Source organism: Eulemur rufifrons, chromosome 6 (assembly GCF_041146395.1).
Source record: "Eulemur rufifrons isolate Redbay chromosome 6, OSU_ERuf_1, whole genome shotgun sequence".
Taxonomy (NCBI): Eukaryota; Metazoa; Chordata; class Mammalia; order Primates; family Lemuridae; genus Eulemur; species Eulemur rufifrons.
The window spans coordinates 35,633,383-35,656,922 of record NC_090988.1 but is presented as its reverse complement, the minus strand read 5'-3'; the positions used below and the strand labels follow the sequence as shown (position 1 = coordinate 35,656,922).

At 35.9% G+C, this 23,540-nt stretch overlaps 2 protein-coding genes across 3 annotated transcripts in view; one reads left to right on the top strand and one right to left on the bottom strand.

Annotated features, from left to right (window-relative positions):
- The window catches only part of CEP57 (centrosomal protein 57), a 41,880-nt gene extending 32,515 nt beyond the window's left edge, over window positions 1–9,365 (top strand). Inside the window, exons 7-11 of one of the 2 annotated variants that reach the window (XM_069469040.1) lie at window positions 1,308–1,415; window positions 1,718–1,795; window positions 5,791–6,032; window positions 7,069–7,213; window positions 8,903–9,365. In XM_069469040.1, coding sequence (XP_069325141.1) covers window positions 1,308–1,415; window positions 1,718–1,795; window positions 5,791–6,032; window positions 7,069–7,213; window positions 8,903–9,136 — 807 coding nt within the window. In that variant the 3' untranslated portion in view covers window positions 9,137–9,365. The remainder of the gene's footprint in view (window positions 1–1,307; window positions 1,416–1,717; window positions 1,796–5,790; window positions 6,033–7,068; window positions 7,214–8,902) is intronic. The other variant, XM_069469041.1, reaches the window with a different exon arrangement.
- Window positions 9,366–13,244: 3,879 nt separating this feature from the next.
- MTMR2 (myotubularin related protein 2) overlaps window positions 13,245–23,540 on the bottom strand; it is a 104,414-nt gene continuing 94,118 nt past the window's right edge. Inside the window, exons 12-15 of the mRNA XM_069469039.1 lie at window positions 21,129–21,221; window positions 16,598–16,711; window positions 14,305–14,481; window positions 13,245–13,573 (exon numbers count right to left, since the gene is read on the bottom strand). Of these exons, the coding sequence (XP_069325140.1) occupies window positions 13,412–13,573; window positions 14,305–14,481; window positions 16,598–16,711; window positions 21,129–21,221 (546 nt within the window). The 3' untranslated portion in view covers window positions 13,245–13,411. The remainder of the gene's footprint in view (window positions 13,574–14,304; window positions 14,482–16,597; window positions 16,712–21,128; window positions 21,222–23,540) is intronic.

Sequence of the window (23,540 nt, the reverse complement as noted above, 5' to 3'; positions counted from 1 at the left end):
TAATAGGAAAGGTGTGAGCCCCTCTGTGGAAGCCTCAGTGTGCTGGGTGCACCAACAGAGGGGAAGCGCCACTTCTGACAGTCTAGGTTCAGTCATCCCTGGGGGCACCTGTGCCTCTCAGCAGCAGGGGGTGGAGGAGGAAAAGAGTCTGAGTGGAGAATTGGCACTCTGTTCATCTCTCTCCCTCTCCACGGAAGGCAGCCTGCCCAGAATGTCAACGCTTTGGAATCACACAGATCCCCCAGGACCCACTGGCTACCAGCAGTCTGGGCTGGAGTTGGGAAATGTTTGTGTGGAAACAACACAAAAACAGAGGGACTGAAGCTCTCTGGGGGAGGACAAAGGCATAAAATGGTTGGAGAAACAGTATGGTGCCCACCTTCTTGGCTGGAGTCTGTTGTGATGGGAAGTGACCCTGAGAGCTGGCAACCGGGTACTTTGTCGTCAAGAAGTTCCCAGTTCACTGGTGGCAGCAGCTTTTGGGCTCATGAAGGTAGAAAAGCTCTCCAGCAGCTCAAGAGCATGCTCACTTGCAGAGGTTTGAGGGAAGGAGAAACAAAATCCCCACCTACCCTTTTCGCCAGGCCACAAGCCTCCTGGGGGTTGATCTCTGCCAGTATCTTACTCCTTCTTATTCTACTCCACAACTTCTTCCCATAGAACCTCTGGTAGGTTCTGGCACTTTTCCCTCAGAATTACCCAATCTGTGTTTTTTTTCATCTGAAACTTGAAGATATGGCAGCTGATATCTCTAGTCAGCTATCTTTGAACATTAAAAATTAAGGTAGTTACTAAGCTTTTATAGGAAAGGACTTGGTAAGATTTGCTGAAATACCTTTCATATTTTTTTGGACGTAAATTATTGATTCTTTTTTTTTTATATAGTAAGTTTGTGAGTTTTTAGAAGAGGAAGAAATATATTTTCCTCTTTAGCTGGTTTGTGTCTGGCACTGTGGTGGCTGCCATTTTTTAACAGAAAAACTACTGAAGCATCAGTTTAGAGTTATATACATTGCATTTAACTCATTAGATAGGCTTTATGGAGTAACTACAGATAGTGGCGCTAATGCGTTCTAGGCTAAGGAAATGGCAAATTATAACACGGGAGTTCAAGATAAAATGAGATACCAGTATCCATTTAAAATATTTGGCAAATATTGATTGGTTCAAGGCATAGTCAGCTATGATATGTTTTTCAGTCAGATACAATTGTTGGTTTTTACAGGCTTTTACATGTTATATCTCAAATTTGAACGATAGCTTTTATTTCTACAGCATTAACTTTTAGGCTTTCATATTCTTCCTAGTTGCAGACTGGTCTAGAAACAAATAGACTTATCTTTGACAATAAGGCAACTCCATATGTTCCCACTGCAAGAAGAATTAAAAAAAAGAAGTCAAAATCACCAGAAAAGGTATGACAACAGGCAAAGTACTGATTATTTGGTAAAATTTATGTGAAAACACTCATAAATCATGTGTTACTACGAGAATGTCTTTCATTCTAACTTTCTTCATTTGGAAGGTGAAGAAAAACTTTACTCCTACAGTTTTACTGTGATAGTGAGAAAAAAAAATGTGTGTGTGTATATATATGTGTATATATAAGCATTTTGGAACTACAGAGCACTATACAAAGCTAGTATTATTAAGTATTACATAGTCATGAATGGTCTGTTTTTATCATGTTAATAAAATAAAATTGTTTTCCTTTCAGAAGAGTTCTAGGAACTGTTTGGGTGCACAGCCACATTATAGATTATGCTTGGGTGATATGCCATTTGTAGCTGGAAAGGTGAGTTGGTGAAACTCTAGATTATTATTTTTTTAATAACTTAGATCTTTGAATTAAATCTGCACATCTGCATGTGCGCCTATAAATTGTAGAAACATTTTGGTTTTTTGCCTCCTTTACCAGTGTGTGTCATAGTGATGTGAGAATGAGGGAGCAGAGAGGAGATGAAAAAGACTACCCTAGAGCAGTTAAAGACTACCTTATGTGGAAGGGAAGTGCTAAAAGCAGAGACGTTGGGTTAAAGAAGCTGTCACTGCAGATAAGGGTTAAGGAAATAAATAGTATATTTGTAGCATTGGGTTTTTAATATCAATCCTATTGGTTTGTATTTAAATATAAGTAGGTATTTAAGTAAATAAATAGCACATCCTGTTTGTCCTCACATCTAGATCATTTCTAGGACTAATTCTTCAAGAAGCAGTCATACATAGACTTGAATCTTATGTTCCTTTAGCACTTAAACATAGAGACGATAATGTTGTCAAATATCAAGTACTGAGTGATTTCTAACAAGTGCTTAACTCTGTTAGTTTTTTATGAACTGTTAATATTCCTGGTTGTTTCATGTGTAGATAGCTGGAATACCCAACTAGATTGTCAATTTTAGCAGCTTGGGAAGTAAACATTCTTTTGAATTTTCATTTTATTTGTTTTTAAAATATTTATTTATGTATGTATTTATTTACTTATAACCCCGCAGTAAACCCTCAGTGAAAGTTTGGGGAATGTAATATATCAATGGTAACAAGTGTTTCCAAAAAGTACAGTTGACCCTTGACCAACACAGATTTGAACTGCGTGGGTCTACTTACACATGACTTTTAAAAAATATATTAGAAAATTTGGGAGGAATTTGTGACAATTTGAAAAAATTCACAAACCGCATAGCCTAAGAATATCAAAAATTAGGAAAAAGGTATCATAAGTACATAAAATATATGCATATACTAGTCTATTTTATCATTTAATACCATAAAATAGATACATATTTGTTATAAAAGATTAAAATTTATCAAAACTTTTGCCCATACATGGCACATTTGCAGTGAAGAGAAATTTAAACAAACGTAAAGAGGCAGTATTAAATCATAACTGCATAAAGTTAACTGGAGTACACACTGTACTACTACATTTTGTAGCCACCTCTTGTGGCTATTGCAGTGAGCTCAAGTGTTTCCACATGAGCACTTGATGTCTCCAGTAAATTGGATATCACAAGTATAAAGCGATGTCTCAGAGTTCTCTCATGTTTTCCATTGTGTTTAGTGCAATTCCATAAACCTTGATTAATACCGTGGGACCCATACAAAGTGCCCCACAAATGGTAACACCATTACCCATACTAGTAATGGTGGACATACTCCCAAGAAGCAGAGAAAAGTCATGATACTACAAGAAAATGTTGAATTGCTTGCTATGATGTACTGTGGATTAAGGTCTACAACTGTGGTTGCCTGCCATTTCAAAATAAATGAATCCAGCATAAGGACCATTGTTTTCATTTCAAAAAAAAAAAAAGGAAAAAGAATTTGTGAACCATCCCTGTAGCTGCCCTAGCAGATATGAAAACCTTGCACTTTTTGCAAAATACCTTTTTATCTGGTATTGAAAATTCAACTTTTATGTGAGTTCAGGATTGCTATAAGAAAGGTGTACCTAACCTATAGACTCTAATACGATTTCAGAAAAAGTGAAGTCGTATGACAACTTAAAGCAAAAGGAAGATGAAGCATCTAAAACTGGAGAATTTACTGCCAGCAAAGGATGGTTTGATAATTTTAGAAAGAGTTTTGACTTTAAAAATGTTGAGACAGCAAGAGAAGCAGCTTCTGCTGACCAAGACATAGCAGATGAGTTCCCAGATGTCATTAAGAAAATCATTGAGGAGAAAGGATATCTGCTCAAACAGGTTTTGAATGCAGATAAAAGTGCCCTATTCTGGGGAAAAAAAAGCCACAAAGAACATGTGTTAGAAAGCAAGAGAATCAAGCACTAGGATTTAAGGCAGGAAGGGACAGGCTAACTCTACTGTTTTGTGCAAATGCAGTCAGTCACGTTTATGATCAGTACTGCCCTTAACTATAAAGCTGCTAAAACTCGAGCCTTTAAGGAAAAAGATAAATCCCAGCTGACAGTCTTTGGGTTGTACAAGAAGGTCTGAACAGTGAAAATCCTTTTTCTGGATTGGTTTCATCAATGCTTTGTCCCTAAAGTCGAGAAGTAAGTACCTTGCCAGTAAGGGACCGCCTTTTAAAGTTCTCTTAATATTGACAAATGCCCCCTGGGCACCCCAAGCCCCATGAGTTCAACACCTAAGGTATTGAAGTGGCCTAATTGCCCCCATAAACAACGCCTCTAGATCAGGGGTTATAAGGACCTTTAAGGTTCATAACACTTGGTACTCTGTGAAAAGGATTGTCAACGCTATGAACGAGTACCTCGATTGAACATCATGAAAGTCTGGAAGGATTACACCATCCAAGATACCATCATTGTTATAGAAAAAGCTTTGAAAGTCATCAAGTCAAAAACAATAAATTCCTGCTGGAGAAAACTGTGTCCTGTTGTGCATGAGTTCACAGAGTCAGTCAAAGAAATCATGAAAGATTGTGGATATGCCAACAAAGGTGTGGGGGTTGAAGGGTTTCAAGATAGGAACCTTGGAGAAATTCAAGAGCTAACAGACACCACAACAAAAGAATTAACAGCAGACGACTTGATGGAGATGAGTGCTTCCAAACCATTGGCACACAATGAGGAAGAAGACGTAGAAGTAGTGTCAGAAAATAAATTGACATTAGACAGTTTGACAGAAGGGTTCTGATGATTCCAGACTACCTTTTTTTTTTTTCCCCTCTCTTGCCCAGGCTAGAGTGCCATGGCATCAGCCTAGCTCACAGCAACCTCAAACTCCTGGGCCCAAGTGATCCTCCTGCCTCAGCCTCCTGAGTAGCTGGGACTACAGGCGTGCGCCACCATGCCCAGCTAATTTTTTACCGTTTTAGTTGCCTGTCTAATTTCTTTCTATTTCTAGTAGAGACGGGGTCTCGTTCTTGCAGAGTTGAAGTGCTGTCTAGAAATATGCATTTTAAATAAGCTATCTAATGATGTTTATGGAGCTAAGTAAGCCCAGCCATCTGCTTATAAACTGGAATAGCACATAGAGATGGTTGTTTAGTGTTCAAAACAAAATAAAGTCTCAAGAAGGCTACCAGGTGTTTCTTCTTTATGTTGTTTAGGTAACAGACATGTACTTAGTGCTTTCTCCTATTCCAGGACAGAGAAATGAATACAATAGTAGTTTTTACCACCTGGATGCAGGCTGTTTAATATGTGAAATTGGTAAACATAATTAAAATATATTGTGATAAATGCCATTATAGAGGTATGTTGAAAATGTTAATAGGTGATCTGAGAATGGACCAATTAATTGCCTGGCAGTTTTAAGGAAACCTTTAAAAATGATATATTTGAACCCAATTTTATAATAAAAAACGGCATAAAGTAGCCACACACACAAAAAGCCATCTACAAATAGTTTGTTCAAAAGATGGAAAGAAATTAAGAGATGGTAGGACATGAGGCCAGGAAGTGTAGGCTGCAGCTAAGTTTGGGTATTGTAGTCAGTGGATTTACATCAGAGGATTTCAAATAGGAGAACATGATCAGAATAGTATTTTAGGAGGATAAGTGATAGCATTATGGAGTTAAAGACATTCTGAGAGCAGAAAGACCAGTTGGGATGTCTTCCTATAGCTGAAGAGATGGGTGCATAAGCCAAGTGAATAATAAGGTGGACAGTAAGAGGTGGAGTGGAGATATTTCAGAGGTTGAATGCATGGGACTTTATAAGTGGTTAGACTAGGAAATTTATATCCTAAGCAGGGGCTGGGGGGCCTGAGTGTCTTTTTACCCAGATTATGGAGTAAAAAGAAAACAGGTGTAGAGAATGTAGCTTCAAATACTTGTTTCTTATATCATTTTTCTCTCTTTAGTCCACCACTCCTAGCCATGCCGTGGTAGCCAATGTCCAGCATGTCTTACATCTAATGAAGCAACACAGTAAAGCTTTGTGCAATGATCGAGTAGTCAACAGTGTTCCTTTGGCAAAGCAAGTATCTTCACGAGGTGGTAAAAGTAAGAAGTTGTCGGTAACACCACCCTCCTCCAATAGCATTAATGAGGAGTTGTCAGAAGTCTTACAGACCTTACAGGATGAATTTGGGCAAATGAGCTTGTGAGTTCTAGTTTTTGTTTTGTTTTTTTTTTTTAAATACAGTTCTAATACCTTATTGTTTTTTAATTCTTGGTGACTTTATTAATCTTCCTTTCACTTGTTCAGCCAATACTGGTGAGCACAGTCTTTGCATCAGCCAATTTACTGGGACTTTAATAAATATATCTATTGAGGGTAAAAATCTCTCCTTTTTCTAATAATTTAAATGTTTTAAAGACCAAGGTTTAAGTTTTATTTCCTTGTTTGAGAGCTTGATTTACAGTCATGCATAACTTAACCATGGGGATATATTCTGAAAAATGCATCATTAGGCAATTTTGTCATTGTCCTGACATCATAGAGTGTACTTACACAAACTAAGCTGTATGGTATTGAGGCCACACGTGGCCTTCTGGGTCCCTGAGTGCAGCCTTTCAACCAAATCCAAACTTCACAGAACAAATCCCTTTAAAAGGTTTGGATTTAGTCGAGGGGTCGCACTTGGGGATCTGGAAGACCACACCCCTAGTTTACCCTGATACTCCTAATGTACAAACCTGTACAGCATGTTACTATACTTGAATACTGTAGGCATCTGTAACACATTGGTAAGCATTTGTGTTGTCTAAACATAGTAAAAGTACAGTATTACAATCTTAGGAGACCACTATTGTATATTGGTCTGTTGTTGACAAAAACATTGTTATGTGGCACGTGACTACATTAAGTTTAGCTAGACTTAAATAAGTTAGGAATGTAAGTGTTTGAAGAACAATATCCTTCTCTAGAATACCCTTTCTACATATGTAATACTCTTGTGGGGAAAATAAGAATGTAAATAATTAACACTTTGAAATTAAGAACTCTTTTGCATTTGCCTCCATTGCCTTTCGTGAACCTTTTAAAACTGTCACTGATAATTTGAAAACTTGTTACTGTATTCAAAAAATTGAATCATTTTTTAATACATAGAACAGTGACCGCATGGTGAATGAGGTATAATAGGACCTAACCGTGAAATATAGTGAACTTAACCAAGCTTTACTTTTGTATATAGTGATCACCAGCAGCTTGCAAAACTTATCCAGGAGTCGCCAACTGTTGAACTCAAAGAAAACTTAGAGTGTGAACTGGAGGCATTAGTGGGAAGGATGGAGGCAAAAGCCAATCAAATAACTAAAGTTCGAAAATACCAAGCCCAGGTAACTTAATTTTCCTTCACTCAAGTTTCTAATGATTAAAAAAACAAAAATAAACACTTTTCTTCAAATATATTAAATAATGACACTAAATGTATCATAGATAAAGAGCTATAGGAGATATTTCTTTATTGAAGACACTTATTAAGTGAATTAATTATTAGAATTGATGTTAAAGTGAGTTAGGAAAGACACTTTTTTAGAGTAGGTTACATCTAAGATACATCTTTCAAATACTGAATATATTTAATATTCTTATCTTTATGAATAAACTTTTTCTGTGATAATTTAAATGGTTCAGAGCTTACCCAAGTCTTCTAAAAAGTACCTAGAAATTCTCAATTTCCAAAGGAATAAGTCAGATATAAATATGTGAAAAGAATCTTTAGTTATATTGATGTTACTAATTATATTAAATAAATCAGCCATTTATTTAGTATTTACTAAGTGCAGTGGTGAAGTCATAGTCAAGGGTTTTCATCAAGAGAGAAACACAACAATTCATGTATTTAAGAGATGACTGTGACAGCTGGGTGTGGGACAGTGAGGTAAGACAGAGAGGCTGAAAGACCAGCGAGGCTGTTATCAGAGGTTAGCAGATAGCAGAGGTGGTCAGCACTGTGCCAAGATGGTGACTGGAGTTGGGGAGAGGTGGACAGATTTGGATATGTTTCGGAAATAGAAATATTAGGGCTGCTTGCTGCTGGATACCACACTGAAGGAAGAGGAGTTACAAAGAATGGTGGTATTACTGACTAAAATGGAGCAGAACAGGTTTGACTGTCGATCGGTAGCCATATGATAGACATGGTGCCAAGTGCTTTCAGTATGTCATCTCATTGAATTTTCATGAAAGGCCTGTGAAGTGGGTATACTGTTCTCATTTTATAGATGAAGATGCTGGGCCATGTTTTCTGGGAAGTGCACATATAACCTCAGTGAAATTAAATAACTTGCCCAAGGATGGACTAGCTCACTGGTAAATGGCAGAGCTGGGATACATACTTGGATCTTTTCAACTTCAAAACCTGGGCTTTTTTAAAGCACTTTTTTCCAAAGTTCATGTTTAAAAAAGAAATATAAGCAAATGATTCCTATAGGATTAATCGTCTAATTTGTTGCTTGTCCTAATTAAACTTAACTTTATTCTCATGGAACACAAACATGTCAGCAGTTTAGCTAAAGTAAAACTAAAGCTCCCCTATTTTAAATTAAATTATTCTAAAAATAATAGAACAAGGATAAAATTAAGAATCCTTTTCATAGCTTCATCCATCTGGAATATGATTCTTTGCTCAGACTAATTTCTTAGAATGCCTCTCCCCCGTTTGTGAAAAGCCTTCCCATCCTTCATTTCCCAGTGTTAGATTTTTTTTTGTCTCCTCCATGAGTCCTTTCTCCAACTGACCCCGCCCCCTGATTTTCACTCACCCTATTCTGTACTTTGGCAACAATACTTTATGATACCAGAATTGATATGTTTACTCTTGTTTACTTCTTTGTATATTGTTATATGTTTTAAGCACTGAGTGTTAAATGACTAGTGCAATAGATTTTTGAAGCCTTTAAGAAAATACACCTAGATTATATTGAGTCTCAGTTAGTAAGAGAATTCTTTTTAAAAGTACTGGTTGGCAGAAGAGAATGTTTCTTTAAGTTCTCCTTTTTCCCCGCCTTGTTTATTTGGTATAGCTGGAGAAACAGAAGATAGAGAAGCCGAAGAAGGAATTAAAAGCTACCAAAAAGACTCTTGATGAAGAAGGAAACAGCAGCAGCCGTTCTTCTGGAATCACAGGGACCACAAATAAGAAGGATTGTGCCAAACTGAGACCTGGAGAAAAAAGCAGGAAAAATCTTCAGTTATTGAAGGACATGCAGACCATACAGAATTCATTACAAAGCAATAGTTTGTGTTGGGATTACTGAGTTGGAACAGGTCATAAATTTTATTCAGATAATCTGTACCTCATCAATCAGATGTTGACAGTTTACTCATATTCACTTATGTTGGAATTAGTAGCAGGTATTAAGGAACCCAAGCTTCATTACACTGGCTTTTTGTGTATGCAACATGACTAAATGTTAAACCATTTAAATGGAAACCAGGGGAGTTTTAAAGCCTGAGAAGCCACACATAATCTGTTTCTTTGAGATGAATTTGCTGTACTGATCTATTGCACTTTGTAAAGAAATTACCAGTTTTTTACTTGTGGATGTGATTTTTTTTTAAATAGTTCTTTATATGTAATAAAATTAGGTTTAAATTTTCAAAATACGAGGCTATCCCAAGGCAGTGTTTGCTTGAAAAGTCTCATTTTTAAATCTTCCCCTGGCATGAAGTGCCCACTTCCCCTTTCCAATACAACTATTAAATATACTTTGTTTCTACTATTGATGGAGGTTTATCAATATTTCTGTATTCAATGTGTTTTCCATATTTAAATATTTATATATATATTTAAGAGGATTTTTGGTTTTGTTTTGCTTTTTGGCATTTCAAACATTGATCAGTATTAAATGCCTTAGTATTGCTTTTTAATCCACTGTTAAAATTTTTTTTAAAGACCCAAGCAATCATTTTCAATGAACTGCCTGTAAAAATTATGAAAGAATTTTAGAAGTATAAACAAGTTGTCAATGAAATGAGATTTTGAAGTCAAGTTAGAGCGGAAGAGAAAATGGGGGGATGTTGTAAGCATACATACAGTCGCAGTTTTTAAGTAATACCTGTTTATAATCATGCTATTCAGTCAAGGTATTATGGTTTTTAATCTTGAAATTTAGAGAACCCCTTTAATATTCGCTTTTACTGGTGTACAGTATGAATGTAATATAAACTGTACACAATTGTCATGTTAATGTAAATCATAATTTTTAGTAGATCAAGAAATGTTAACTTTTTATAAATTTGCCACTTAATAAAGCAGCTCTTTTAAGAAGCACTGAAACTTTCTTTAACAGCCTGTTAATAAAGGCTTTATTTGATGTAAACTCTCAAGAAATACATTTCTAAATGGGACATTATTAATTATGAGAAACTATAGTATACGTAGAAACTATAGAATGTGTAGTATTTGGTAATTTCCCATTCTTACGCTTATATATAAAGTAAGCCCAACAAAACTGAATTACCTCATAAGTGTGCTAATGAACACATTAGCCACATAATTAAAGGAATGCCTTTTATATGCCTTTCCGGGAATTGAGATGGAGTTCTAGGATTGTATCCACACAGCCAGAATGAATTGTGGCTACCTGAGCACTAGGCTTGTCAAGCCTTTCTACAGTTGAGAGTTCTTAACTTAAGATCCTTAAGTAGATTTGGGGTTATGTGTGAAATCTCCTGAAGTTGTATGTAAACTTTTGCTAGTGTTTGCCATTTTCTGATGAGTAGGTTTGTACCTTGATCAGATTCACAACAGCGAGCCTTTAGACCTGAGGAAAGTGAGAATCTCTGCTCTGGTGACATGGTAAATATGTGTGTCTCAACCACTATTTCAACTATTAAACTTTTGTTATCTCCTTTTTTGAATTTTAGGTCATTAAATTGTATAACCGTCATTTAAATTGTAGTGGCTCTGAGTCCTAATTAGGAGAAGAATGATTGAATGATGCTAAATCCCACCCCATCTGTCAGCTAGGATTCAAACTAAAATAACTGCTCCAGCTTTTGGTGCTCTCAGGTGAGAACTAAAAACAAGAAAATACTGCTTCAGGTTTCTCATCTGAGCGTTTACAGTGGAGGGATGTGTTATCCATCCACTTGTGTTATAGCAGAACTTTATTGCAGTTCGTTTCAAATACAAGTATCTTCTATGTGTAAGCTGCCAACGTGGATACCAAGCAGAGGAAGAAAGGTATGTTTACAGCCTGGTGCTGCACAGCTGCGTTGTTCATTTCAACACGGTGTGGTGAATGTAGTGGTGGTAGCCATGTGCATGGTGCTGTGGGGCGCAGAGGCGGGTGGGGCATGGCAGAGGGGAGTGATGAATCAAAGATAGCTTCCCAGAGGAAGAGATGATGCCTAAACTCGAGAGAATAGGACTTAGTTGCAAGGAAGAACAGTTGTTCCAGGTCCACAAGATAGAATCAACAAAAGTGGGAAAGTAGGAGTCTGCAGTTTACATAGGGGAATTGTGAATGTAGTAGTACTGGTACATAAAAATTGAGATATGCAGATAAGAATAGAAGGGGAGACAGAGGTTACAGGAGGATAAGTAAAATTTGGTTATACTGGTCTCTAAATTTTGTATCCCTGATCATAAAGTGCACGTGCACAACCAATATTCATAGAAATGTAAAGTTATAAAACATAACTATCAGTTTAAAAGTTTTGTGTGTGTAGATAAATATGTAAAAATTGTAAGCACTCCTCCTCTCCCCCTTCCACACACATACCTATGGTCTATCTTAAATGTTCAAGTGCAAGCGCTCCATATTGGAGACTCCTGCAGAAGGTGAGGTAAGCCACTGGAAGGTTTGCACTTAGATTTCTCTGGCTTTTGAGTGGAATCTGAAGTAGATGCAAGTATATGAAGACTGGAAGTTTTAAATTCTTGATCTCTTCAGCCATTCTACATTCTTTTATGTGGTATCAGACCAAGATGATAAAGGCTTAGATGAGGAAAATGATGGAATGGAGAAGAGAATGGGTTTATGAAATATTTGGAGTAGAAAATTTAGCTTTAACACCGATTGGCTGCTTAAGTGCTGTTAAAAATTTTCTCATGACAAATTTCACAGTGACCAAATCATTTTGGTACCGATTTTGCTAATACTGGATGTAGTAACAGAAACTATTTCCTCATTGCAAAACCAAGCAGGGCTAAGTTCAGACTATCTGTATAGTGACATAAGGAGCAAAAAAGTACTGAAGTTTTGATTATTGTTTGATTTGGGAGAAAAAACAGATTCGTATTGAACACTTCCATTTGAGGTGTGTATTCCTCAAAACATTTCCAAATAACATTTATGCGAAAAAAGAAAAACAACTTGAAAGTCAGTTGAAATTTGTTTTAATTAAAAGACCAAGGGACAAGAAGCTCCTTTGTTACAGTACATTACATATGGCTCTTATATAGAGTAAAATATACATCAGGGAGTCAAATGTTTATACCAGCACCGAACTCTGATATGTAGCAGGCCAACAGTGTAGCAAGATTTCTTTTACTGGCATTGAGATTGTAATACATCTATTACATGCAGTATGTTCTTTGGTAGACTTAATCATTCAGTGGAATTACGGAATTTGCAAAGGAAAATATATGTAATGTAAAATTTGAGCATAGTACTTCTCACCTTAAGTTATAGCCTTCAGGAAAAGTCAGTTCTAATAAGATTTTTAAATTGCTTAAAAACTTGTCAATTAGCTTCTGTATGTTTGGACACACAAAAAAATAAGTAAAATAAAGAACGGTAAATAATGAGTTTTTAAAATATCTTCCATGATGTTTCTAGTAATGGAACAAATGGAAGCTAATTGAGGGGTGTGGAATTCTTTGAACTCCTGATTGGCCACCACTTTCTCCCATTCATCTTTCCCTAAACACATCTATAAGGCGTTTTGGAACAGCTATCTAATACATCTTAAATAGATATATAAATAATTACAGCGATAATTTTCAACTACCACTACACCATAATATCAACTGTGCCTCTCACTATATGAAGAATATGGAAGGTGAAAAGTGATGAAAGTGAATCGATTACTACAAAAAAGAAAAACCTATGGTGGAGAAAGGGCTACCAAATGATTTTGATCTGTCATGACATCAAGGCCCAATGTGATGCCACAGAATTTCAATGTTGGGATGTTACTCTGTGCAATGAGCTCTCTCCCGTCAAAAGAGGTAATTCTAAAGGGGTTTGTGTTTTCATCTTACAACATGCCAAAATTTGTAAGACAGTTTTTCTTTTAATATTAGAAACTTATTCCCACTGTGGATCCAGGCTTGAAGTATTTTAATATTCTTTGAGTGACTTATAAGATTAGTGTCATAATCATGTAGTTACATATGGAGTTACTTCACTTAAGCCACCTGCACTGCCACAGTTCTAAACACATCCTAGACAGATTTCAAATAAATAAAGCGGCTGAACTTTCTCTCATAGATAGGTTCTAAATTCAGAAGGCTTTCTACTCATAAAGCTGCCACTGTAATCAAGAGTTCATAGCAATAAGGCCCCTGATCTAATAGTCCTTCATACGACAGTTTGGACAGGCGTGACACACTGTGCAGGAGAGCCAGCTCTCTCTGAGGATGAGGTCGATCGGTTGGAAATCTCTCTCTGTAGTTCCTCTACTTTCTTCTGAAGCTCTGCTCGTTTAGCAAGAAGTTCTTTATATCTGCTGTGAATAGGTTCCTACAAAAGCAAACATAAAATTATTCAGCTACGCAATCCTAACCAAACTCAAAGTCAAGTCATTCCCTAAATGTTGCAGTGTGTGTTTTTTTAGCCATTGAGACCAATCCTACCTTTCCATACCAGAAATTAAGTTGAGGGACCACTGACGCCACTGCTGACACTACTGCTTTTTCACTGGCTTTCCCAGTGCCCCCAAGTATTTCCAGAGAATACCCTCTGTGGAGATGCTCCTGAAACCGGTATTTTTCCAAATAAAACAACTAATGAACAAGACAATTGAAAGACAATACTCACTCAAAAGATTCCCTATCATTTAGATGTAGATTTTTTAACCCTGAACACTTCTAAGTAGCAAATATTCTATAACCTATTCACAACAGATTGGAACTTTGCTAGGCTTTTTACTTTCCTAAAGCTGTTTTCTTCAATTTACTACAATAATGCCCCTACAAGCTATCCAGAGAGAGGAGGGAAGAAGAGACAAAAACAGAGAAGGAATTTGTTCAAAGTCATACAAAAAAAAAAAAAAATCAAGATAAGAGTCAGATATAGTGATTACCTTAGCCCAGTACCGTGCTTTTTCTACTGTACAATTATAACTATTATTGGGTAGAGGGGAAAGCTTTAAATATGCACAGATAATTTTTCCAGTTGCTTTAAAGGAGACAAATCTAATAAAGTTGTATTTTGTGAATGAAAACTCCCATCGTACATTGCAGTGTGCATACCTGTGGTTTCATCCGTGGATTCCACCTTATGTAATATCCCACCCAGAGCTCTAGGTGGCGCATGCTGGCTACTGGATAAAGGACATGATTGGAATAGCTCCCATAGAGAGGATTAGTGAAGTCTTCCTGCTGACTATTTATGTAAGACCACAGTGACACAGTCCTTTTAGGAAGATTCTATAAGAAGGAAAAATAGGTAAAGACTCCACTGCATAAGCCATTTATACATTAGACAACATTTGTAAAGAGGTATTTTGTGGTCATTAAAATCTCTTTAGATGGAGTGTTCTTGGAGACTTCAGTGATAAACCCCAATCGGAGGTACTGGAAAACAGTCTGCAGTTCCTCAAAAGTTAAACATAGTTACCATATGACCCAGCAGTCCCACTCCTAGGCTTATATCCAACAGAACTGAAAACACATGTCTATACAAAATCTTTTTCACAGATAAAAGTACTAGTAGTACTCATAATAGTGAAAAAGTAGAAACAACCCAAAATCCATCAACTGATGAATAAAATACATAATGGAATATTAACCACAGAAAAATAATACAACCTGATGAACCTTGAAAACACTAAATGAAAGGAGCCAGACACAGAGGTCACATATGGAATGATTCCATGTATATGAATGTCCACAAGAGGTAAATCCAGAGGAAAAAAAAGATTAGTGTTTGCCAGAGGCTGAGAGGAGGGAAGAATGGGGAGTGACTACTAACAGGTCTTTTGAGGTGATGAAACATTCTGAAACTCAATAATGGTAATGGTTGCACAACTCTGCAGTTATACTAAAAACCACTAGACTCTGCACTTTAAAAGTGGATATGGTATGCAAATTATATCAGTAAAAAATTTTTTAATCAAAATACAGTGAATCTTTCCAAGGCTCTCAAAAGATGAAAGTATCTTTGGAACTTAGTTATGCTATTCTTAGTTATCTAACATTGTATAAATTATTGAATGCGCCTGCTATGCATGAAAATATTTATTGCATAGTAGACACTAAAGATGAGTGAACTTAAAAATAATACCTGCCTTCAAGGAACAGTCTAGGAAGCACTACGTAGCTCTTGTGGTATTTTGTATGGTTTAATCAATCTTCACAATAATAAGTATTATTATCCCTATTTTACAGAAGCAGAAATTAACCTGCCCAGGCCGGGCGCGGTGGCTCACGCCTGTAATCCTAGCACTCTGGGAGGCCGAGGTGGGCGGATCGTTTGAGCTCGGGAGTTCGAGACCAGCCTGAGCAAGAGCGAGACCCCATCTCTACTAAAAATAGAAAGAAATTATATATGGACAGCTAAAAATATATATAGAAAAAATTAGCCGGGCATGGTGGCGCATGCCTGTAGTCCCAGCTACTCGGGAGGCTGAGACAGGAGGATCCCTTGAGCTCAGGAGTTTGAGGTTGCTGTGAGCTAGGCTGACGCCACGGCACTCACTCTAGCCTGGGCAATAGAGAGAGACACTGTCTCAAAAAAAAAAAAAAAAAAAAAGAAATTAACCTGCCCAAAGTTACACAGTAAGTGATAGATCCAAGATTTGAACCCAGCAGCTGGGCTTCAGTGCAAGCACTTTTTCCCACTATGCTTTTGTAAAAAGCAAGAATAAACTACTTTATAACCACTTTTTTTAGAATAAAAGTTGATGTAGAGAGAGACACCAATCAAGATGATTAAGATGTTCATACATAGAATATAGATGTATTTTGAGAAAGACATAAGTAAAACTTGAAATGTAATCCTTACATCGTTTCTTCTTAATAATACCAACCCCACTAAACAGTGGTAATATCTCTGGGGAGTGGGGTAATGAAAAATTTTAACTTTCTACGTAGTATCTTTTCAGTGTTTGAATTTTTTTACAGTATTACATGATAATTTAAAAAACCTAAAAACTTAATCTAAAATGTCTCATATATATGGAGAATATTATATGGGAATTTGAGCTGCCCATTCATTCAAATGTATGTTTTCTGCTAATTATATTTTTCTGTACCTGTTTTGAAAGATTTCCAACCTGCACAAAAAAACTGGTACACCAGTACTCCTATTTCACATACTTCAATTCTCTTTAGTAGACACTACTTCCTACCCATAACTCAGTGGACAGCTTGTGACACAGATATTCTAAAATAGATCAGGTCCAGATGTATGGAAGGAAGTAATCATATTACAGCATATAAGATAAATTATGACCCCCCCAGAAGAACAACTTCAGTTGAAATCTATCACAGAGTGTGTTCTTGCAGGGAAAAGTATAGTGGGGATAGTAGAGAGAGATTTTACCTCTTTTCCTCTCTGTTGTTCACTGTTACACAGGAATGTTCCAAATAAACAGCTATACAGGTGGTCCAAAATGGTAATGAGAAAATATTCATTGAATTCAAATGCGGTAGGAAACTGCAAATTGAACACCACAAACACACAAAAATAAACATTTTTTTCAAGCATATTCATCTTTGTCATGGGTAGATCCTTTGTAATAGTATTTAAAATTAAGTTAAACATACAAAATTACATGATTCCAAGCCATTTTGGCATTATCTGTATGGTTTTTCTGTTCAAAAATTACTTTATCACTTTTCTGAGGCAATTTCTTCCAGAATCTCCTTTTCTTGTGCAGTAAGAGTTAGAAAGGTCTGACTATGATGTTTCTGTATCTTCTATATCTGTTAACCCTAAACTTGAAGGCTGCTGAATTTTGACTTGGGCAATTCTGGCAACTCTAGTCCTTTCTCCGCCAAAATGACCACAAACAACAGTAAGATTTTTCTTTTAAGTTTTCAACAGATCAACCTACTTCTCAAGGAACATCTAATCAAACCAGAGTCCTTTGTAATCTACTTTGTTAGCATCTTTCTAACATAAAGAAAATTCACCCTTTCTCCAAACCTGGCTAGATATCTCAGTTTTAAACAACACAATTTTGAAGGACTGTCAAATGAAGAATTAGAGACCACAGAAAGTTTAATCCATCCTATCCATTTAACATTTCAACATTATTTGGAAGCTTCTAGGTAAAACTGTACCAATAAGAGGGCTATGTGTGAAAGAAATTCTATGAATATCTGGATTGCAGATTGGGAAAATACATATTGTTTCCAAGTTTTTATTTCTTAGATCCCTGCCCTTTACAGTGGAGAAAAATTGTATAAACAGCATGCAAAAAGGATAGGGATGAAAACAACTTTGCCTTGAAGTTTCCTAAATATTAGGAAGCTATAGACAGGGTAATATGGCAGATTTCTCAAATATTAGATTATTGAGCATGAAATGTCCAATTTCCTTAAGTACTAAGTTTGACAGTTGATATCTCTGACATTTCACTTGGACATTTCTTGGTTTATCATTGTGAAGGCACATTCTCAGTCTTTCAAATGCACATTTTGGCTTGTGATTACCTTTCAAATATTTTTAGAGCAATTTTTGTGAAACCATGGATAAGTCAAAAACTTGTGTTATTTTTAATATGAGTTCTGTTGTGGAACCAATGCTGTGCAGATAGCTTGAAATATCTACGAAGTGTTTTGGAAGGATGTGGCTAATGAACACGTAGTATGTCAGTGGTTTGAGAAGTTCTGTTCTGGTGATTTTAATCTTGAAAATGAGCCACATGGGGGACCTGAGACCAAAGCTGTTGTAGAAGTGAATCCATCTCAACCTACACGTCATGAATTAGCAGCAAGGTTTGACATTATTATTCCAATATTGGAACATTTGAAACAAACTGGCAAGGTAAAGAAGCTGGAAAAGTGGGTTACACATGAATTAAAGTAGCGTCAGAAGAGAAATTGTCTCGAAGCTTGTCTTTCTCTGCTGTCACTACATAAAGGCGAACCATTTCCACACTATTGTTACGTGTGGTGAAAAATGGATTCTTTTTGACAATTACAAGTGTTCAGCACAATGGTTGAATAAAGATGAAGTGCTGAAACACAGTCCAAAACCAAATGTTCATCAAAAAAAGCTAATGATGTCTAGTGGTCCAGCGCTGATATTATCCACTACAGCTTCATGAAACCTGGTCAATCAATTACAGCAGATGTCTATTGTAACCAATTGGACGAAATGATGGAAATGCTTGCGATTAGACAGCTGAGATTGATCAATAGAGACAGGCAATCCTCTTGCAAGACAACGCTCAACCACATGTCACACAAACAACTGTACTCAAACTACAGAAGCTGGACTTGGAAACTCTCTGTCATCCACCGTATTCACCAGACCTTGCACCAACTGACTGCCACTTCTTCCAGGCTTTGAAGCACTTCTTGCAAGGAAAAATATCCAGTTTTCATCAAACTGTGGAAAATGCCTTTTGCGATTTCATCGCCACTCGCTCTCCAGGCTTCCTTGCTGCTGACGTAAATAAGCTACCATTAAGATGGCAAAACTGTGTTGACAGTTTAGGCACATACTTTGGTTAATTGTACTGCTTTTTGTTTGATATATAATAAACTACACTTTTGTTTTGAAATCAGACATTTCACATTTAATGTCCTATTACTAAAGGGCAATTACAGGGCCTTGAATAATTTTTGTGGCTGTGAAGCTGAATGAAGCAGGTGATCAAGCATTGCCAACAACGTTCATTTATTCATTTATTTAAAAAAACAAACTTCATCGCCTGTATTTGTTCACACTGTTAACAGCCTTATTAGCCCAATATGAGTGCATCCTGAATCCATTAAATAGCAATCCCAAGGATGTAAGCCTGCGATTAGTTTTTCTTCTTCTTGGCAAAACTATTAGCTCAGTTATGAGAAGATAACTTAATCAGTAGGCATTTCCTCACAATGAAACTAAAATAGCAGAGCATTAACTGCTGCTGTTGCTTTTAAAATCCTAAGAAGAGGAATATTTTGTTTTCTTTATGTGTTTAAAATCTAAAGGGCCGTTGAATGACAACTTCCTGATCCCACTCAGGACTGATGGGATGGAGATGAGGATGGAAGGAGGGGGAGAGGCATAGAATCTGGCTAGTTACAACATAATTGGTCCTATTTTGAGAAGTATGCTATTTAAGTCTTTGTACTAGTATTCAATTATTTATAAAACTGATGATTGTTAATAAACATTATGAATAGCTAGCATGCTTTATATTCAAGAAGAAAATATATAGAAAAACATGTTAACATAACATGCATAAAACTAAGTCTTAGTAACAGACTTAAAATTAGGGTTAAAATGTTTTTAGATATATACCATATAGAGTTAATATTACTGAGGAATAAACGCATCATTTAATATGTATTCTCCCATCAGGCCCAACCCTGCTTATTAGCTTCCAAGATCAGATGAGATCAGGCAAGTTCAGAGTGGTATGGCCATAGACCATTATATATATTCTTCCTTTCAAGAGACTGGAAAATGTGATTGAATCTTTTTTCTAATAAATATGCCAGAACTATTATATTCAAACACACTGCCCCCTCACGGTATTCACCTAGGGAAGCAGTACCATGTAATCCTAAATTATGCCATGATTTCAAAGGACTTCCCTACCCCTGTGACGGCACATTTGATTTTGCCAATAATCAAAGGTTATTTAAAATCAAATATGGTAATGGTCAAAAGTGGGTCCTATTGTTTCTAGTCAAATATCCAAAAAAAAGATTGGTAGGGATTTATGTAGCTGATACACCGACTCAGAGGCAATTCCAAAAGAAAAATTCAAAGCTACTCTGCGAACTAGTAAACATGTAAAACTAAGTACATAGCATCTCTCCTTCCCCTAACTCCCCCCAACACTGAATCGTATACACCTTTTCAGTATGTATGTTAAAATACCACCTCATCACGTTGTAGTCATATCTACAAACAATGCTTCATTTAAGCCAGCAGGTTCAAAATAAACCATTCAAGTTAAAATGCTTATGAGGGGAAAAAACTATTAAATATATAATTAATACATTTCACCTGAGGATCACCATTTTCTTTTAATAAAGTAGTATCTTATTAAAGCTTAAATATGCTCCTAAATAAAATATGATCCTAAAGCCAAACAGAGCCAGCACCTACCCTACTTTAAATTCATGTGGCAATCTAAGTAAAAACAATCCAGACTCCAGTCATTTGAGGTCCAGTAAACCCTTGGATGAACAAATAACTTACATGCCAAAGCTGCATTCAACTCTTGGGTTTTGAGGTGATTTTTCTTGAGTTAAAATTAAATCATATTTTTAAGACAATGACCCCTTGCCTCATTAGTGAAGTGATCTCATAATAAATGTGTTTTTTCAGTCTCCTCTGGTATCTTCCCAAAAGATTAAATCCATTTACATTAATATTTCAAATAAATCTGGTTTGTTACAAAGTTGTTAGATCTAAAAAAAATGTAGTAGCCCTATCCATGCCTAAAAACAAAAAGAACTGAATCTATTATATATCTACTTTGTTATAATTTCCATCTAAACACATTTTTCCCTTAAAATAATTAAAATTACTTAAAGTAGGATTTTATTTTGTTTGAGTTACCTAGCTTATTTCTTCACCTCCCTTAGCAAGGTATAGATGAGCTTTCGGGTAAGCCTATTGGTGTTTAACACTATTTGTTCAAAAGAACACAAAATAACTTCTTAGGGGTTATTATCAATGCCACTTGTTGAAGAAATGCTGAGATTAAATTGTCAAGTGTTTAATACTACCCCCAAATAACAACTTTTTAACTTAATTTATAATATGACAATCATTCTTACCTGGAAACTATTAATATAAGAATTTCCATTTTACACAAACCATAGGATAAGTGACTACATCTCCCAACTCTAACTGAACAGTTTAAAAGAGATGAGCATAAATATCCCAGATAAGTTACCTGTCTTGTCATTTGCCAGACACAGTCAATAAACTGAAGAAAAACAGGCGATCTGTCTGCATCTGCATGGTTCTTATCTCCATGGCCAACTCTCTGATGCAAAGACAGTGAAATATTATATGAGCTTTGTAAGATATTTCAGTTTTTAATGGAAATAATTTTTCAATAAAAATAACATTTGGTCAATATTCTACAAACTTTGAGAAAATCTTTTTATAGAGCACTGCAAACGGAAGTAGAAATCACCCAAAATCCTATCAAGCAGAAACCACTATTAACAAACATTTTGATGTACAAACTGCCAGATTTTTCTGACATGAGATGCGTGTAGTAGGGCTTACCACTTTGTTTGATAAATGAAACCCAGATCTTAAAAAGTTGATAATGGAAGATAGGAGCAGTCACACCTCAGCCCAGATTTTTATCCTCGAGATTTAATTTCCCTCTGGTAAATAGTAGTTAGTTACACACTGGCCTTGGCAAGCATACTTCTCTGTTAATGTCTTGTTCAGTGAGTGAAGGGTACGCCATCCCATTTAGCTCTAAATGTGTCTTCATTAGGAGGAGCAACATTAGCACAAATCTTAGAGAACCTTTCAAAACTGCAACTGCTGGACATTCGCCCTCCAAGCATGCAGTCAGTCACCCAAGCAGTTTCTCAGTTCTTTTCTCCTCTGAGGACCTTTCACCCAGATGATTGAAACACAACCCTGCTCCTTACCCCAAAGCAGGGATTATAAATATGTGGCCCACAGTGTGGTTCCAGGGGCTGTGAGATCAAAAGTATTTTCATAAGATTTTCAGAAGACATTATTTGCCTTTTATAGTATGTTGGCATTTGCATTAACGGTGCAGAAGTGATGAAGGATAAACTTCGGGTGCTAAGTTAGTAGGAATCAAGCAAGGCAATGCTATCAAACTGCTCTAGTTATTCTGCCCTGCCAGACACATGCAGTTGCATGAAAGAAAAAAGTCAATGTCGCTTAGGCCAGTGTGCTTGATGAAGCACTAAAAAACATTTTATTAAATCTCACCCCTGAGTAGATATTTGTTAATATCCTCTGTGATAAAATAGGAAATATGCAATAATGTGTTTCTGCTGCATATTGACATACAATTGTAAGAAATATCACTTTTTTATGGAATATCATTTTTGCTGAAAAGAACAATTGATATATGAACTATGGCTAATAAGACTTGCAGACATTTTTGAAAATGTACAAAGTGAATATATTACCTTAAGGAAAACTACTGACTATTTGTTTTCAATCATAAAATTCAAGCTTTGGGGTGGGTAAAAATTCAATTTTGGGAATTTTACCCAACACAATGAGCTTGACAATACTTGAAGACTTTACTAATAAAAATCAGTGATGATATTAAATGTGATTTTATGATATTATATAGTGAAATATAGTAACATTTGGAAGATCTATATAACTCAGTAAGCCGATATTTTCCAAATAACCAATACACAATGTTACACAATCATGCATAGGTAAAAGATCTATTCAAAGTGCAAGAGAGACCAATGAAATTTAGTGAAATAAACAACAAAAACCTCATAGATTTGATTTGGGATTCCACATTACCTCTAACCTATAAGAAACTACCATTTGTCAAGTTTTGGCATAGTATCAAAGAAGCGTGGCCACAGTTCCATGAAAAAGCTACTAAAATATTTTGTTTTTCCACTTAAATATCTGTGTGTGGTCAGATTTTCCTCACATACTTAAAACAACAGAACATGTCACAAAAGACTGAATGTAAAAGTCGATGTATATTCACCTATCTTCTACTAAGCCACACTCATCAGAGAAATTTGCAAAAAAATGTAAAAATAATGCCAGTCATCTCATTAATCTTTGTTTTGGAAAATACAATTATTTTTCATTAAAATATTATTTAATATATAATAATTATTTTCCCAAATTAAGAAATAGTCTTTAAATTTAATTTCTAATGTGGCAAATACTGATAGATAAAACTCATATAAACAAAGTTCTTTAGGGTCATCGTTAATTGTTAACAGTGTAAAGGGGTCCTGAAACCAAAAAGTTTGAGAATCATTCCCTGCGTTAACCATGTGAGCATAACCTCTTGACTGGATGTCCTTTAATTGTCAAAATTCTGCTTTCAGAATACAACTAGGGAAAAAAATGGAGTAGGTAACCACAGTTAGTAGTTTAGGGATCCACAGCAATTTCAAACAGCCCGAAACATTTATGATTTTGAACATATTTATATGAACATATGCAGCTTTGGCTGCCTGAAGTTTCATTCTTTGAAGTAAGAGTTTGTTTTAAATGGTCTTTTTGTGAAAAGTACATAGTATAGAGAACTGAAAAATGTGAACCATCTAAATAGATACCAATTTTATTTAACAGTTCAAATTCAAAAGAGGACACTAAC